At 39.5% G+C, this 19,970-nt stretch overlaps 1 protein-coding gene across 4 annotated transcripts in view; it reads right to left on the bottom strand.

The window, feature by feature from the left end:
* VPS13B (vacuolar protein sorting 13 homolog B) overlaps positions 1–19,970 on the bottom strand; it is a 1,155,013-nt gene that overhangs the window by 956,457 nt on the left and 178,586 nt on the right. For all 4 annotated transcript variants that reach the window (XM_073679617.1, XM_073679614.1, XM_073679615.1 and 1 more), the window contains exons 12-15: positions 18,612–18,699; positions 16,118–16,309; positions 15,775–15,944; positions 11,033–11,227 (exon numbers count right to left, since the gene is read on the bottom strand). In XM_073679617.1, the coding sequence (XP_073535718.1) occupies positions 11,033–11,227; positions 15,775–15,944; positions 16,118–16,309; positions 18,612–18,699 (645 nt within the window). The remainder of the gene's footprint in view (positions 1–11,032; positions 11,228–15,774; positions 15,945–16,117; positions 16,310–18,611; positions 18,700–19,970) is intronic.

Here is a 19,970-nt window from a genome sequence, read left to right as displayed (position 1 = left end):
AAACAACTGAAAATATGTCTTATATTCTAGGTTCTTCAAAGTAGCCACCTTTTGCTTTGATGACTGCTTTGCACACTCTTGGCATTCTCTTGATGAGCTTCAAGAGGTAGTCACCGGAAATGGTTTTCACTTCACAGGTGTGCCCTGTCAGGTTTAATAAGTGGGATTTCTTGCCTTATAAATGGGGTTGGGACCATCAGTTGTGTTGTGCAGAAGTCTGGTGGATACACAGCTGATAGTCCTACTGAATAGACTGTTATAATTTGTATTATGGCAAGAAAAAACAGCTAAGTAAAGAAAAACGAGTGGCCATCATTACTTTAAGAATACATACATATACATATATATATATATATATATATATATATATACATACATACACACACACACATATATATACATATAACATGTACACAGGTACATGCGACATACATACATATATACACAAACATATATACATACATACATACATACATACATGCATGTATATTATATGTATATATTTTTTGACTGCTAATCATAATCTTGCCCTTTATAACTTGCAAAACCAACAGTAATTGTGGTCTATAACCAAGCAGACCAAAAGGGGTGTGTGTGCTCCACTGAGCGTCTAAGTCTACATGTTCAGTCAATGAGGCTTCCAGCTGAGCCGTACTGGTCTATTTTCTATTACAGAATCTGTGAAACCATAGCAGAATGTATCTTGTTGGATGCAGTCTGTCCAGGGAGTCACTGAGAATCCTTTCTCCTTTCTCTATTAAAATATTATTCACAGCACAATATATGTGGATGGGGCCTTAAAAGGAGTTGTCTCAGGTTTTTAATTGCTTAAAACTGCACAGTGCTTGCAAAAATAAACCTTTTTGCAATCCACCTTGATTTTAAAATCTTCTCCTTTGTTAGCAATGTACAGATTTTTAATTGTATAGCTTGTTTCCCAAGTTAAAGGCCACCCTGCTCTTTCTGAGTGGCCGGTTTCCTAGCCGCTCTGTATCTATCTCGATGTGCCCTGCTTCAGCCCCCTGCACTTTTTTCATGTTGCAGAAGCAAAGATGCCCCTGCGAACAGCATGAGAGAGCGCTCAGTCCGGACTAGCTGTACGACCATACAGTACGACCATGCGGCGTATCCAAACTGTCAATCTTCGAGGGTGCACCGCCCCGCCCCCAGCAACCAGGAATCCAGGAGGCATAGCAGCAGTGTGCTCCTGAACACAAATGATTAGAACACAAATTTCAAAACTTTAGCCACACAGTGAAAAAAATAAGGGGAGATTGAAGGGCAATGCTGATGATTTTCATATTCGTAACATGCCAATTACATTAAAGAAATGTTGCAATTTTTTACTAAGGCATGATAGAAGAATCTGTCAAATGTCATATTTTAAAAGTGCATCTACACCTGTGAACCGCAGTCATTGAATGGCCACTGGCAGTCATTTACTGGCATCCAACCATAATTTCTGTGTGTACAGAACAATCAATAATATGAACGTTCTAGAATATCTTAGAATAGAATATCATTGTTATCTTTACACAGGACGATGTGCTGCCGAGAATAAGGATTTTAATTTCAGCATGAGAAATCCAATCAACTGATTTACAAAAGGTTTGCCCTTTCTTTGGGTGATTGCCAGAATATTTACACAATGAATGAGTGGTCCTGATTTCAGGCTGGTTTTATCGTCTGCCCGGCCCACTGTAAAAAGAGTGAATGCATTAATAAGAGACGTTAATACGGTTTATGCCGCTCTTTAATGGCCAGCTTGGTTAATAGGTAGTGGTCGTCTCCATTTCTATTTATTTGTATGTTGAAAGTCGTTAAACTGCAAGTCTTGCTCAGGTGTACTAAGTCCGTCCACTAATTACACTGGAAGAATGGCCACATGTAATACTACATTTTTCCTCTAGTAGCCACTGCAGGAGAAAAAGGCAGCTATCGAGTAAGATCAAATGATCATGACTATGGCTATGGCTGTGTGCCCACGATGCGTTTTTTAAGCGTTTCCGCAGCGGCAAAAACGCTGCAGAAACGCTTAAAAAACCACATGGTAGAAGGCCTGCCATGTTCCCCAATGATAATCCACATGTTCTGTGCACATGCTGCGGAAATTTCCGCTGCGGATTATCATTGCGGGAAAAAAAGCAGCACTACCAATTATTTTGCGGAAGTGCTGCGTTTTCGCCGCCATTGACTTGCATTAGACCGCATGGATTACACATCACTGAATATGTAGATGCGCATTCCATGCGTTCCAATGTGCGGATGGTACCCAGGTCTAGAGGACAGCAGACTCTCTCTCCTCCGGACCCGGGTACCATAGAAAAGGTAAAAAAAAGAATAAAATAAAAAATAAATGTTATATTTTCCTTCTGATGGCCCCCGCTGCGCTCGTCCTCTCATGCCGGCAGATCGCGGTGGACTGAAGGACCTGCACTGACGTCATAGTCATGTGATAGGTCACGCGATGCTGACATCGGCAGGTCCTTCAGTGTACCGCGATCTGCCGGCAGCCAGGACGGAGTGAAGCAAGACTGCGGGGGCCATCGGAAGGTAAGTATAGATTTGTTTTTTTGGTTTTAAACATTCTTTACGGTCACAGTATATAAATCCATGCCGGTTGCATGGATTTATATAGTGTGACCAAGTTGTCAAGCACTTTCCAAGTGATGCTAAAATCGCTTGGAAAAGCGCTTGATAACCCGCATGCGGAAATGTATGTGAAGAACGCTTCATATCCGCATGTCCCTGGCAGGAAAAAATCATGCACAATCTCCATGTACAATCCGCATGCGTTTTTTCTGCCAGGGGAGATGCAGAAACGCTCAGGAAAAATCCTGAGCATTTCTGCATCGTGGGCACATAGCCTATCAGTAATTTTCAGTGATGAGAAAACCCCATGAAGATTACACATTGATAAATCTGTGATAAGTTATTGTTTAATTAAGAGTTCACAAATAAATGTTCACAAAAGAAAACGCGTCCTAAATGTTCCAAAATACATTTAAAGCTAGCACATAATGTCTGCAAACACTGAGATAATGTAAATGGTAAAGTACAGCCCTTACCCCCTCCCACATTAAGTGTTGATGATTTATCACATGTCAGGAATCAGACGAGTCTATTGTACAATATTCCTCCAACATCTGTCCCAGAACGACCTGTTGGGATCCATAATTGGTTCCATGTCCGCATACACATGAGCAATTTTGTTTCTTTGTGATGACTATATTCCAGCGCTTTGATGTTTTTAACTAGGTACCTCGATGATCTGTGTATGTATTTCTTGTTAGCCTTAACAGGTCAAAGAAAAGTTGTCTTTTGGATCCATAAGAAAAGCTGAACGAACTGCCAAAACTTTACATTTCAATTCACTAGGAGACATTAAAATATTCAGCCACGAAGGGTGCATTCACACCACCCGATTCTGCGGCGTTAAATGACCACCAATAGGTATATATTTACCATCAGCGCTAGCTAGTGTTGAAATGCACACTGAGCGATCTGTAATAGAACATTCAGGGCGCATAAGATGCGGAGAATGAGGACCTTTTGTGCAGCACCAAAGGTCCTTTTACCTGTCGAACTATTAAAACACCTGTTTATACTGCAGGATTATCGTGAAAAAGAGTATTTCTAGGAATGCTATATAAATAAAATTGTTAATTAATGCTTGTTCACAATCTTTCACAGTAATTGGGCCTGAAACCTTCTCTATGTTGTCCTCAGAGATTCCCAGGAAAAGGATTCAGAGGAGAACAAAAGCAAAGATCTCCAAATTTACTAACACAATAATATAAGTATATATTAACAAAATAAAAATAATATATATATATATATATATATATATATATATATATATATATATATATATACACACATACACACACGTATATATACACATACAGTGGGGAAAATAATTAAGTATTTGATACACTGCCGATTTTACATGTTTTCCACAGGATGAGAGTTCTGTAATTTTTATTGTAGGTACATTTCACTTGTGAGAGACAATCTAAAAATAAAAATCAGAAAGTCACATTGTATAATTTTTAAATAATTAAACTGCATTTTATTGCATGAGCATCAAATAAGTATTTGATCACCTACTAACCAGCAAAAATTCTGGCTCTAACAGATCTGCTAGTTTTTCTTTAAGAATCCCTCCTACTCTGCACTCATTACCTGTATTAATTGCAGCTATTTGAACTCGTTACCTGTATAAAACACACCTGTCCACACAACCAATCACACTCCAGTCTCTCCACCATGGCCAAGACCAAAGAGCAGAAAGGACAAAATTGTAGACCTGCAAAAGGCTGGGATGGGCTACAGGACAATAGGCAAGCAGCTTGGTGAGAAGGCAACAACTGTTGGCGCAATTATTAGAAAATGGAAGAACCACAAGACGACTATCTTCCTCGGTCTGGGGCTCCATGCAAGATCTCACCTTTTGGGGTCAGGATGATTTCGAAAAATGTTAAGAATCAGCCCAGAACTACACGGGGAGGACTTGGTCAATGACCTGAAGAGAGCTGGGGCCAGTCTCAAACATTACCGTTAACAACACGCCGTCATGGATTAAAATCCTGCAGGGCACATAAGGTTTCCCTGCTCACATTAGCACATGTCCAGGCCCATTTGAGGTTCGCCAATGACCATCTGGAAAATCCTGAGGGGGCATGGGAGAAGTTCATGTGGTCAGATGAGACCAAAATAGAACTTTTTGGTATCAATTCCACTTGCCGTGTTTGGAGGAAGAAGAAGGAGGAGTACAACTAAAAGAACACCGTCCCAAATGTTAAGCATGGTCGAGGAAACATCATACTTTAGGGGTGCTTTCTGCAAAGGAAACAGGCCAACTGCACCATAGTGAAGGGAGGATGGATGGGGTCATGTATTGTGAGATTTTGGCCAACAACCTCCTTCCCTCAGTAAGAGCATTGAAGATGAGTCATGGCTGGGTCTTCCAGCATGACAATGACCTGAAACACACAACCGGGGCATCAAAAGAGTGTCTCCATAAGAAGCATTTCAAGGTCCTGGAGTGGCCTAGTCAGTCTCCAGACCTAAACCCAACAGAAAATCTTTGGAGGGAACTGAAACTCAATGTTCCCCAGTGACAGCCCTGAAACCTGAAAGATCTGGAGAAGATCTGTATGGAGCAGTGGGCCAAAATCCCTGCTGCAGTGAGCGCAAACTTGGTCAAGAAGTACAGGAAACATCTGACCTCTGTAATTGCAAACAAAGGTTTCTGTACCAAATATTAAGTTCTGTTATTCTATTTTATCAAATACTCATCTCATGCAATAAAATGCAAATTAATTATGTAAAAATTATACAATGTGCTATTCTGGTTATTATTTTTAGATTCTGTCTCTCACAGGTGAAGTGTACCTACAATAACAATTACAGACCTCTCCATTTTTCGTAGGTGGGAAAACTTGCAAAAAACTTTAGTATTTCAAATACTTATTTTCCCCACTGTAGGTACATACATATGCACACACACATATACAGAGAGAGAAGCGAGACAAAGGCATATCTATCTGCAGCATTCATGCTTCAGATGTGACCTACTACAAATTCGCTTTTAATATTAAAGAGATTTTCCAATAATAATATTTATCACTGGATTACAGTATAATTGACTGGATCTGACATCTGGAAATTCGGTAACAAAGTAAATATGGCCCTTCATCACAAGTGAGGACTGGAGAAAGACACACAAGTCTCTATTGATCAGTAAAGCAGGAGTGAAACCCTCAGAGAAAAAAAATGTAACAGAAAGAATCACACCTCACACTCCTGGGTTTGGATTACAAATACTTTTGAAATACTGACAGAAAAACGAACGTGAGTAAATACACGATATCAAAAAAATAAATTGAATGACCGGCGACACTAAACGATCGCCTATCAGCAACTTGTAGAATAGCCTGTTTAGACACAAGCGCACTGAACGATCTTTAACCGGTTCCCGTCCGCCCACTGTACATAAACGTCCGCGCTGCCTGGGCTCTGTGCAGCGCGGACGTTTAAAAACGGTGGGTGGTCCCGCAGCGCTCAGGACCCCCAGGGTCCTGCAAGCGCTGCGATTCCGGTGCAGAGCGTTAGCTCTGACAGGGAACATCATCGGGACCTGATTGGATCAGGTCCCAGTGATGTTAACCCTTTGCTGTCTTCTATATGCTGCGATCTATAGTGATCGCGGCATATAGGAGACAGCAGGAGGAGAGGGGGTCGTCTTACTTACCTCCGAAGACATCCGATTCCTTTCAGGACCTGGGGTTGCTATGGCAGCTGGAGGTCACATGACCGCCTCCAGCTCTGCCATATATGGTGTCCTGTCTGGCTCAGCCTGCAAGCTGAGCCAGACAGGAGACTCTGCCTGAAACAGGGAAGATCTCATGTAATGTAATGTAATACATGTCTATTACATTACATGAGATCAGTGATCAGAAAAATAAAAATTAATGTCCCATACAGGGACTAAGTAAAAATGTAAAAAAAAAAGTTTTTAAACTATTTAAAAAAAAAAAAATCACAAAATAAATAAATAAAATATTAAACCAATAAATCCGTATATTTTTACAAAACCAAAAAAAGTACACATATTTGGTATCGCCGCGTCCAAAACAACCCGAGCTATAAAACTGTCACACTAATTAACTCCTTCTGTGCACACCGTAATAAAAATAAATAAAAAACAGAGCAAAAAAATATGCTTTTTCCTCATATCGCCAAACAAAAAGTGGAAAAAAATGCGATCAAAAAGCAAAATAGAAAAAAAAACGGTACCGCTGAAAACGTCATCTTGTTCCGCAAAAAACAAGCCGCCATACAGCTCCATCAGCCGAAAAATAAAAAAGTTATAGTGCTCAGAATAAAGCAATGCAAAAAAAATATTTTTTTCTATAAATTTGTTTTATTGTGTAAAAGCGCCAAAACATAAAAAAATATACAGTAAGTGTAGTATCGCTGTAAACGTACTGACCCAAAGAATAACGCTGCCTGATCACTTTTACCACACGCAGAACGGCATAAAAAAAAACCTCAAAAAACAAATTCCTGAATTGTTCTTTGTTAATTTTACCTCCCAAAAAACGGAATAGAAAGCGATCAAAAAATGTCACGTACCCAAAAATGGTACCAATAAAAATGTCAACTCGTCCCGCAAAAAACAAGCCATCACATGACTGTTGGCCGAAATATGGAAAAATTATAGCTCTCAAAATATGGTGATGCAAAAACTACATTTTGCAAAAAAAAGCGTCTTTTAGTGTGTGACAGCTGTCAGTCATAAAAACCTGATATAAATCTGGTATCTCTGTAATCGCACCGACCCGAAGAATAAAGTAATCACATCACTTATACCGCACGAGGAGCGGCGTAAAAAATAAATAAAACCAATTCTTCACCTGCTACTGATTTGTTTATTAAGTCTCCGAAAGATCGCAGTAAGGCTCTGCTCACACTTATCCTGCGCTCTGCGCTGAGCACTTACACCAGAGTTTCCGTGTAAATCTCTGAAATACGTGATTCAGCCAGAACCCATGACGGAAGATTCCCTGTAATGAGGCAGATATAGACCACTGTGGACGCCGTCTAGCCTGGGATCCCACGGTGTCATTTGTTTTAGGTGTGCATAAAAGTGCGGTTGGCCCATTTTGTGCACTTCTGAAAAAAATGACACCGCTAAACAGAGGCCAGACGGAGTCCAGAGTAACTCTGCTGCCTCATTACAGTGAATGGATCCCGCAGGGGTTTCATCTGAATTATATCACGTGGAAATTTAGATGGAAACCCCGATGTAAGTGCTCAGCCTAGAGCGCCGGATAAATGTTACAGAAAATGTTCCCAATAACAGCTTCAACTCAGTCCTCAAAAAAAGCTAGTCCCCACTCAGGTCTGTCATCTGTTAAAAATATAAGGGACTTCCAAGTTACTGGTAGCAGAAAGGCTCTGGAAAAGCGAAATGGCCCTTGCCCCCCAAAAGAAATTCAGAAAATTTTGTGCTCCCAAATCCAAATGCCTATTCTACAATAATTTGCTCTCCAATTGTCAAATAGCGCTCCGTCCCCCCAGATCTCGCCGTATGGCTGAGCGGTACGATACAGCCACATATGGGGTATTGCCACTTTTAGAAGAAATTGTGTGACACATTTCGGCACCATTTTTACCCATTGCCCTGTGTGAAAATGTAAAATCTGAGGGTAAAACATTTTTTTGTGGTAAAAATATAATTATGCTTTTTTCACTGCCCAATGATATAAATTAAAAAATACTCACTACTTCCCTAGATGAATTCCTTGAGAGGTGTAGTTTACAAAATAGGGTCACTTGTGGGGGTTTCTGCTGTTTCGGCATGTCAGCGACTCTTCAAATGTGACATGGTGTCTGCAACCTATCCCAGCCAACATAGCGCTCCTTTCTCTTCCGAACCCTGCTGTACACCAAAGCAGTGGTTTTCCCCCACATATGGGGTATCGGCGTGTTCAGGAGAAATTGCACAACAAATTTCATGGTGCAATTTATCCTGTTACCCTTATGATAATGCAAAATTAAGGGATGAAAAACGGTTTTGTGGGAAAAATTAGAAAATATTATTTTTACAGCTCAATATTATAATCTTCTGTGAAGCACCTTGGGGTTCAAGGTGCTCACCACACATCTAGATAAGTTCCCTAAGGGGTCTAGTTTCCAAAATGTTGTCACTTGTGGGGGGTTTCCACTGTTTAGGCACATCAGGGGCTCCCCAAATGCAACATGTCATCCGCTAATTATTCAAACAAATTTTACATTCAAAAAGTCAAATGGAGCTCCTTCCCTTTCAAACCCTGCCGTGCGCCCAAACAGTGGTTTGCCTCCACATATGGGGTATCAGCGTGTTCAGGAGAAATTGCGCAACAAATTTCATGGTGCAATTTTTCCTATTACCCTTATGATAATGCAAAATTAAGGGATGAAAAACGTTTTTGTGGGAAAAATGTGAAAATTTTATTTTTACAGCTCAATATTATAAACTTCTGTGAAGCACCTTGGGGTTCAAGGTGCTCACCACACATCTAGATAAGTTCCCTAAGGGGTCTAGTTTCCAAAATGGTGTCACTTGTGGGGGGTTTCCACTGTTTAGGCACATCAGGAGCTCTCCAAACGCAACATGGCGTCTGCTAATTATTCAGACAAATTTTATATTCAAAAAGTCTAATGGCGCTCCTTCCCTTCCGAACCCTGCAGTGCGCCCAAACAGTGGTTTTCCCTCACATATGGGGTATCAGCACGCTCAAGAGAAATTGCACAAAAAAATTTGGGGTCCATTTTTTCCTGTTACTCCTGTGAAAATAGAAAAAATTGGGTCTAAAGTAACATTTTTGTGAAAAAAGTTAAATGTTCATTTTTTTCTTCCACATTCCAAAAATTCCTGTGAAGCACCTGAAGGGTTAATAAAGTTCTTGAATGTGGTTTTGAGCACCTTGAGGGGTGCAGTTTTTAGAATGGTGTCACTTTTTGGTATTTTCGGTCATAAAGACCCCTCAAAGTGACTTCAAATATGATGTGGTCCCTAAAAAAATGTTTTTGTAAATTTTGTTGGAAAAATGAGAAATCGCTGGTCAACTTTTAACCCTTATAGCTCCCTAACAAAACAAAATTTTGGTTCCAAAATTGTGCTGATGTAAAGTAGACATGTGGGAAATGTTATTTATTAACTATTTTGTGTGACACATCTCTCTGATTTAAGGGCATGAAAATTCAAAGTTAGAAAATTGCAAAATTTTCTAAATTTTCGCTAAATTTCCGATTTTTTCACAAATAAACGTAAGTTATATCGAAGAAATTTTACCAGTATCATGAAGTACAATATGTCACGAAAAAACAATCTCAGAATCAGGGGAATACGTTGAAGCGTTCCAGAGTAATTACTTCATAAAGTGACAGTGGTCAGAATTGAAAAAATTGGCCCGGTCACGAAGGCAAAAACAGGCTCTGCTGCGAAGTGGTTAATAAATTTCTCAGTGCACATTAGCGGTCATTGTTCTCGGCAGCGCAGATCCTGTTTACACGAGAACGTCGATCCATTGTACAGTACTAAAGATCATTTCACCCGATGAACAATCATTTTGTTCATTCGTCGGGTGATCAGCATTCTGTTTAGACTGAAGTATTATCGTGAAACGAGCGATCCTAGGAACTCTTTCATGATAATCATGAACTGTAAATAGACCCTAAGACCTTATAACCTGAATAAGGGCCATTGATTTTCCTGAACGTCGATGAAGTGCTACAATGTTGTTAGAAAACCTCAAATAAAGGACCATGTAGGTTTGAAACATGTTGCCTGGGAGCGTAACAGATATTTCTTTTCTGCCTTATTAATTTTTGCGTTGTGTTCAACCATTTTTAATGCCTAGTTTATGACTGGTTCAATAAAGCAATTCTTTTAAGAAGATGTGAGTGCTGGTTATCTTTTGGACTGCTGCTTTTCCTCTTAGACTGCACAAGTCTCCAGTCCATATTACGGCTGCTGACGGGGGATCATGTGACCAGGACATGCAGTTTGTCCTCCGCTGCTACACATAGCTCCTGGGGATCTTGCCCGCATTCTCCACCACCTGTGGTAGATTGCTTCACTTGGTTGCACATAGAGGTATTCAGGAACACTGTCCCTTTAAATTCTTCCCAGATTTATTAGACAGGCAGCATAAACAGGTGGGAAGTAAAACAAACACGGCCCTTTGGGCAAAAACAGGAAAACAAAACAAAGTGGTGATACAAAACACAGTCCTTGTGGTAGTGGGGATCCACCCCAGTTTCTTCCAATAGAAAAGCAGCTTTCCCATGTGAGTTGTTTTTCCATTGGATGAAGCATAAAGGAGTTATCGGGTCCCAGAAAAAAAATAAAATCAGTAGTTACTGTTTAGAAATCACTTTACGTGAAGCAGTAATAAAGTTTTAAATTAAAAAAAGATTTATCAGGAATTGGTGAAATAAGCCCAGAGAGGAACAGAATGAATACAAGTCGATATTTTACCTTTAAGTAGCAGTGAGCATAGCAATGGTGGAGCAGGTTATCCGACGGCTGGCTGAGACTGCTCACAGTCTGGACTAGTTGCTCTGCATACATTGGCACAGAATGCTCCAAGTTGATTTTCTCCGCAAGTATTTTGATTGCAGGTAGAGGTCGTATTGGCTGAAAGTTTGCTGTGCTTACAGGGCTAGTGGAATGCTAAAAAGAAAAACACACTTAGTATTAATTATTTAGTACATGAACAAAATACATGTGCCATAACCAATAGGTAGTTTCTAAAATGTTCAGCTTTTAAATGTTCTTGTCACCTGCCAAAATAAGAGGCAGGTAGCTACTTTATGTAACATGTTAAAAGAGGACCTTTCATTAACTTTAGCATGTTAAATGGCCAAACTGTAGGATAGTGGCTGCACTACTCCAAAGGAGGAGAGCTACTAGGAGTGTTAGTAATGAGACTCCAGTTCTGCAGCACTGCCCCTCCCCCCACACTGACTGCTGGAGATGAGAGCAGAAAGCTGTTAGTTAATCACAATCGGGTCTGCTATGCTTCAGCACAGTTATCACACTTCAGTGAGGAAAGCAGACTGTCAATATAGGTCTCACTCGGAGCCTGTTTTAAGCTATTGTCGGCCGTGTTCTTCATTCCTCATTGTGTTACTGCCTGCTTATGAATGGCCAAAGGAAAATTAGTATAGACCCTCGGTGAAACCTATCTGGTAATGCCCATTTGAACTTAATAAAAACATTTACTCTTTAGGTGCCAAAAACTTTGATCCCTAATATTAGTGCAACGGAGAAGTGAAATAAAAAAAATCTATATATTTTTTTCTGCTTTGCAGCCTTTATTACATTATTTGTATCATTCAACATGAAAAATATAACTATTGTTTAAAAAGTTTATTGTGTTAAATGTATTTTTTTCACTTTTTTTATTTATACCACCATCTACAACAATAATAATAAAAAATTTGAAATAATGCAGTTTTTACACTCGCCACCAGGGCTCATTTTAAATGCATACTTCCTGTTCTTAACAGAAGGCTTTTCATCAGTTCCATTAGCATCATAGGCAGGATCACATATACACAGGGATGGAGTGGGAGTCGTTAAGTCTGAGTCGGTGCCCATTTTGGTGGAGTCGGTATAAAATGGACTGACTCAGACTCCTAAAATATATAATAAATTGGGTACAGTAGTTCAATGCAGTTTGTGGGGAATATTTTTTTCTTAAGAATTTGGGAAAGTTATGAAATGTCCTATAAATGTCTGTCCTATTCCTGATATAAGGGTCTAGACTTTTAGCTGAGATGAATCTGTGCTACAGTAAATTTATCACTTAAACATGAGCCATGTAGGAGGGAGTCGGAGTCGGTGTCATGGAAATTGAGACGTCGGAGTTGGAGGTTTGGCTTACCGACTCCACAGCCCTGCATATACATACAAAATATATGGTCTGAATCAGACTGCTGCTGCAAATGTACATGTGAATTTCCTGAAAGAACAGGAAGTGGGTCATTTTCTGATTAAAAGTCCTGAAATTGATAGCGGTAGAAAGTAGTTCAGTACATGTAGGAGTAGAACAATCAACCAGTGCATGTACCTAAGAAATAGATTACACACAGATTAGTGCTAAAAGCCCAAAAATAAAAAATCGATTTGACCTCTGAACTAAGCAAATTTACTGAAAATTGGCACTTTCGGTGGCATAGTTAAACGTAGTGTCCCTTTAAAAGGAAAATTTCATCAGATTTTAGCTATTTAATCAGAGGACAGCATAATGTAGGGAGGGGCCGAGACACAGATTTTAGAGATGTGTCACTTATTAGGCTGTGTGCTGTTGTTTCCATACAACGAATATTTTATTACCAGGGCATTATCATTGCCCTGACCGCAGTGCATGTGAGCACGAGTCAGACAGCGCCCACTCCTCTGATAAGCAGCTCACTGTCAATAGACAATGTAGACAGAAAGATGCAGCGTGGGTGGGGTTAGCTTTCTGAGCTCTGCTTCTTGCTACATCTAAGAAATCATGATGGTGTCACGACCACTGCACCCAGTAAACTAAGTGAAACATCGCTGGAATCAAGGTCTCTTTGCCTACATCATACTTACATCAGATGAAAAAGATTCCCTTTAATTTTCTGAAAAATGCTTAATTAATGACCATTTCCAGAATTACAAGAAAAAATTGTGGATTATTTTAATAATATGCCTGATAAATTATCAAGTGCCATTACTATTTTTTTCACCTGACTCGACCTCTCCACTAAACACAATTAATAAGATCCATTCCAACACTGATAGTAATAAATAATACCGCACCTACTCGTTTCTTACAGTGTCCACCCTGCTGATGACCTACTGCTCTCTATATCTAACTCCTAAAATACAATGGTTTTCTCATGCTGCGCCCATCAAACACAAATCTTCACCTGAATATGTCAGACTTTCCCCCTACAATCTGAAAGTTTTTATCATGCCCCAACAATGATTACCTACAGGAATGCTATTAGATATATTAATCATTCTTGTGACATGTAAGCAATTTTACTAACCCTTCCCTAATATTTCCAGATGTTCTCTGTAATAGATGACTTCACTGCATCCAATATATATATATATATACGTTTTCTCTAACATTACAAAACATTTAAGTGTTCCCTAAGGTAAAAGTGTATCTGAACTACAACCTACTGATCGTACCCAGCTGGGTTGATGCTATATATAATTTGTTATTAGGGTCTTCACATAAAAATCTACATGATCTTTCTTTATTGTTTAGAAGTTTCTCCAAACTTCAGTGAAACAAGGAATCTCCCTCCGCTGAAGTAATACAGATTGCTCAGGTTCAGTGAAAATGACGACATTTTATCGAAAGCTGCAAAAGCCTGATGAAACGCAGAAAGCCTGTGTAAAACAGGTGCCATTACAAATGGGCCCATAATTTTCCTCTTACGTCAAACTCTGGAACAAGAAAACATCTCGTGATCCCTCTGTGCGGTTCAAGACAAAGAATTGATGTAATTACGAGAATTCCACATCTAAAATATGTCTATTAACATGGACTATTGGACACAATCCTCATTTCCCAAACCATCAGCTTTTGATAATAGATCAGTTGAGTAATGCATCAAAATGCTTCTCTAGTAAAGCCCCTAATTCAACTAATAGTATTATACCAGGGATGATTGGTTTCTGTTAGGAGGAGATGAAAAAGGACAGGAAATCGGGCAGATTACAGAAAATGTGACTGGGGAAAATATGAAAGGGTTTATGGACATACGTGATCAATGGCAAATTTGTCAACTGCAAGATGGAAAATAGTAATGAAAGATGAAAGCAAGGGGATTGCTCAGTTTAATAGGCTTCTGTTTTAATATAGCAAAATTGTCATCCATAAACTTCATATCCACTCAATCTTACCTGCGATGCAATATTTCTAGGCCATTTAAAAAATTCCTAACATGATTTTAAAAATAACATTTTAAAGATGAGCCCTGAAAAGGGGGATAGATATAAAACGTTTTTGCAATTTTTGAAAATGTCAAGATCTGGACCTTTATCACTGTTTTTTTTAGCAAACCTCCATTGCAGCGGCGGACATATCATTGGTGCAACCTGTGCAGCAGCACAGGGGCCCTAGAGGTAAGGGGGCCCATTTCTACCTCCAAAGCAGGTTCAAATTTACATTTTTAAGAGCTCTTGGGCTGCAAAGGGCCCATATATTTTTCTTGCACAGGGGCCCTTTTCTGTCTGTGTCCGCCAATGCTCAATTGTCACGTAGATTTGGTTTAGAAAAATTGCTAGTGGTCAGGTTCTTGCAGCCATAACACATTGTTACAACATTTATATTTGGCCATATTACAGTTGGCTGAAGTACTCCTTAAAAGGGGTATTCCCATCTCCAAGATCCTATCGCAATATGTAGTAGGTGTAATAATGGATAACTGAGCTACTGCAATGCCCTGCACATGGGGTAAGAGACATAGCAAATCAGAGGAACAATACTACATATCTAATTGGAGGTATTTGCTAATATTATTATTAATTATTATTACTACACCTAATACATATTGGGATAGGATCTTGGTGATGGGAATACCACTTTAAGGTTTTCTCACATTTGAAAGTTATCCCCTATTAAGGGAATAGAGGATAACTTTCCAATTGCTTGGTGGTCGGACTACGGTGGCCTCCACTGAACCCCAGAACCAAGGACCTTTAGAGCCCGAGATTAATGGAGCTGTGGTTGATCATGTGTACCTGTGCTCCATTTCTTCTTAACTGGATTGCCATAAATTGCTGAGCTCTGCAGTGCGCATGATCAACCTCCACTCCATTCAGCCGGAGATCTTAAGAGTTTCAGTCTCGGGATCGTTGCAAGCCGTGGTGTTCAGGTCCTCAGCGATCAAAAAGTTGTAAATACTTTCTTTACTTTTAGCTGTCCCTTAGGGTCATCTTCGTATTTAATAATATGGGAAGTGTCAAAGTGACATTGAACATTTCTGATGAACTAGGGACTGGGCATGCAGGACTCCCTACAGACTGCTAAAAGTAAGGGTCAAAAGCCTTTAGCTGCATTCTCCGTTACTTCAGTTTTCTCTAAGACATTTGTGAGAGGTGGGGTAAACTATTTATGTGCTATGGACTTTCAATTAGACCGTAAACTGCTTATTTTCACCAATAAAGTCTGTGATAGGGCAGTAAGAAGACACGTCCCCATTATTTTGATTTTACTTCTTTACCTTTTGTCCTAGGATGATGGGCAATAGCTGCCCAAGCAGATTAAATTCAGCCATAGTCAGCGTGATGGAGCACTTAAGTAATGTGACAGAAGTCTGTCGAGTAGGAATGTATTCCTCCAAAGATGCTACTTCCTCAGTGGTTGGCAAAGTCTTGCATTCCTCCTGTAGAACTTAAAAAAAAAAAAAATAACGCTTGTTGCACGTCTACTTTTCTAAAGAAATTATTTTATTTTTGTCTATGGGGATCAAAGATTTGATTTTGGTTAATAACAAAACAAACGTTGACAGGCTTAAAATTATAAAGGATGGCAAAAATTTATTTTTATATTTTTGATGTTCATACCAGGACGTGAACTGGTGTATGCCTCGTATTCATGATCAAAAGAGCAGGCCACCATCTTCATGATCCTGTGCACAGAACTGCTGTCCAGTCGGAGGTCAATGGGTCCAACAACTAGCCGCTTGACGGACATCTCTTGGAAACTGCCATTCTCATCTACTTTGGTAGATGGGAATTCTTGCTGACTTACAGAACCTGGTAAAAATAAAACATTAAAAGTCTTACATCGCATTAAAAAGTCCTGGAAAGCAGAAAGTAAACAAATAATGACTTAAGGAGTTATCATTGCTTTTGTTCTTTTTTTCATAAACTTATATTACATGTAAAAATAAGAATGTTTGTAATATAGCTTATTATAGAAATTGGCTTCTTTCTCCCCCTGGACTGAGCTTTCATTCTCAATTCAAGGATAAACTAGGTTTCAGACTTTCCAATTATTGAGATACAGTTGGTGTTTATAAAGTTCTATGGAGATGAGCAGGTGAGGAGGGAGGAGCTAGGAGCAGACCAAGACATTCTGCTGCAATGACAGTGACACTTTTAGACTAGACTAAAAGCTACATATATAAGGAATTTCATGAAAATAAGAAACTAAGCACCTTCTAGAATTATGTTTGCTACTCCATTTGTTTATGGCAATTGCACAAGCCAGAAATAAGTCCCAGATAAGGGCATCACCGAAAAGAGAATGGGGTTGAAGTGTTAACCATTATTTTTATTCTTTAGCGCTATACTTTGACATAACCATGCAACAACAACTACTTCAAGAACAGATGTTAATCTAAAGAAGAAATAGATATTAATCTAACTTTGATCAATACAGACATTTTTAATCAAAATGATAGTCAAGAGATTAAATGGGTATTCCCATCTCCAAGATTCTATCCCAATATGTAGTAGGTGTAATAATAATAATATTAGCAAATGCCTCCAATTAGAAATTTAGTGTAGTTCTTCAGATTTTTCATGTCGCTTACCTCATGTGCAGGGCATTGCAGTAGCTTAGGTATCCATATAATGACAGTTAGATAGCTCTTAGTGGTCGTAACCATGGATACTTAAGCTACTGACATGCCCTGCACATGGGGTAAGTGACAGAGAATTAGAAGAACTATACTACATTTCTTATTGGAGGTATTTACTATTATTATTATTATTACTACACCTACTAAATATTGGGATAGGATCTTGGAAATGAGAATACCCCTTTAATGACTGATCAATTCAGGAGACTGTTGACAGATTCCCATCACCAGAAAAGCAGTCGACAATGTGATACTCAACAGTCCAGAAACTAAAAGGCCTCTATACACATTAGAAAAGTTGGATGAACCAGCAAATTTCTGTGGAACGCCAGACGGATGGTATTGGATGAAAGAAGGGAGGGGCTTGTTAAATCTTAACACCTGTCCCTTTAGTTGTAGCAGGAGATAAAGAGTTAAAGAGGTATTCCCATCTCCAAGATCCCATCCCAATATGTAGCAGGTGTAATAATAATAATATTAGCAAATACCTCCAATTAGAAATGTAGTATAGTTTTTCTGATTCGCTATGTCGCTTAATCCATGTGCAGGCATTGCAGAACCTTAGGTGTCCAGGGTTACGACCACTCATAGAGCGACAGTTAGTTAGCTAGTTGCTAGTGGTAGTAACCATGGATACCTAAGGTCCTGCACATGAGGAAAGAGATATGGTGAATCAGAAGGACTATTCTACATTTCTAATTGAAGGTATTTGCTAATATTATTACACCTACTACATATTGGGATAGGATCTTGGAGACGGGAATACCCCTTTAATGTCGTCTGAACATGCCAAAATCGGCGTGATTGGCCAACAGTTTAATGTATATGGGGGCCTCCTGACTCCCACGACAGATGATGTCAGGGATAGAAGGATCTAGCATTTCTTATTTTGGGCTTTCTGTTCTTGGTGAGATAAGGTGCCGCCAAAGGAGTCTAGCAACAGCTCTCTCGTAGATAACACAGGAGTGCTCATCAGAGCGAGCTCTTCTGTGGAAGTCAGGAGGGATGGCTGCCGGCTGAACGATTGCCCAAACCATCATTCAACCTACAGCAATCTATTGTTTTGGGACCCACTGAGAACAGCAGCAACCGGGAAAAAAATTAAACCATAATGCCAGCTTGAAAATAACCTAAAACTTCAAGTGATGAGGAGCGAAGAAGGCAAAATGAGAACTGTGCCTTTATTAGTTTTTAAGAATCCCCTCATCTAAATTCAGTGCATTATCACAATACACACAAGGCAATGGTGATAAGGTGCAGACAACTTCGGGAAGTCTTCCTGGTAGTATCACCAGACGTTGGCGATACACGGAGACGGACTAAGTGTGTCTGTAGCATTGAAGAGGTTACTCGAAAAGGGTAAATATCCAAGGTAAAATTGAGGACAGACTGTCAAGGACCAGGTGGCAATGAAGGAAGTGTTTGTTTCTGTTATTCAAGGGAGGACAAACAGGAGAAAAAGGAACTTGTACCTTTGCCACCAGTAGACTCCATTGTGTACAGGTAATCCATGTAGAGAGCCCCAAACCTCTGCATTCCGGCTATCTCCGTATATGTCTCCTATCAACAAAGCAAAGCAAACATGGCTGTAGTTTAGCACAAGAGAATCCCCAGATTACAACAGGACAGACAAAGTATCAGAGACAAGTGTGTGCTTGGGTTAGAGTGTGAACACACAGCGAAGCTTATCAGTACAAAAGAACAGATGTTATCCTAAGAACTTACCTTGTCAAGATAGGTAATGAAGCTTCTATGTGCCCTCCCTGAACAAAACCAATATCCATACATCAGCAGGACAATCTTACCAACAGGGTAATAATGGCTGGTTAATAAACAGCTCTAATTGGGCCCCAAGGTCTGTGCTTGACTTCCCTTCTATTGTGTAGGTTTTAGATGAATTTTTGCCATGTTGCTTCTTTACATTTTCAACTCTTAGCTATATATTTTACACATTTTTATGTTTCTTTTATTATTATTTATATGGATCTATCAGCATTCATAAATGGGGCAAAAATTAAACAGCATTTCCCTATAAATTTAATAACTTGCACGCTCATTTCAGTGTAGACAATCATCTGTTATTAAATCCGGGCTGGTATCGGATAGACAAAGTTGTATGCTGAAGTTAGTTGGTGAATCTGAACTAACCAGAAACACGAGAGGGTTCACATGACTGTCCCTTCTGCCTGCAAAAATGCAAAGTGCAATCTGACTTCTAGAAAACTTCTCCCATGTCAGAGACATGTCAGCCTGCAGGTGTCCGGCAGAGGCTGCATGTATTTTCAATGGAGAGAGTGAAGTAAGCCACGGCCAGACCCCTCTGCACCCCGCAGGCACCACTCTGCACCACGCAGGCCCCCCCGACAGTCGCTCATCTTCCCTGAGAATAAAAGTCTCCGTGCACTGGTGTACAGGTTGCATGTATAAGACCTCATTCCGTTATCTATTTTTTTTCCTCAATTTTTATCAGTGTTTTGTCAGTTATTTTACCATCACTGATTTTCTTGCAAGTCAAAGAAATAAAAGAAAGATTTCTTCTACCTCTAACAGTATTAAAAACCAGAAAGCAAGCAAATGGCTTCCATCCGCTGTCCGTGATATTCACAGAGCCATAGTCTTATATGGTTGATTGTGATTTTGTGACTCTGATCTGATTTTTTTTGCAGACACTTGGTCCAAAAAAACATGGATATTTGAGCAGAACCATAGACTATAATGGGCACGTGCTCTATACGGGAAAAACACAGATAGGACAAGTACGTGAAAAATAGAAGTCTGAATAAGACCTAAGGCTGACATTAATCTGAAGAGTATGGGCCTTAAGGCTCTAT

This window comes from Phyllobates terribilis, unplaced genomic scaffold, assembly GCF_046119375.1.
Source record: "Phyllobates terribilis strain yellow unplaced genomic scaffold, ASM4611937v1 Scaffold_4__5_contigs__length_816908805, whole genome shotgun sequence".
Classification (NCBI taxonomy): domain Eukaryota; kingdom Metazoa; phylum Chordata; class Amphibia; order Anura; family Dendrobatidae; genus Phyllobates; species Phyllobates terribilis.
This window is presented reverse-complemented; position numbering and strand designations above follow the sequence as displayed.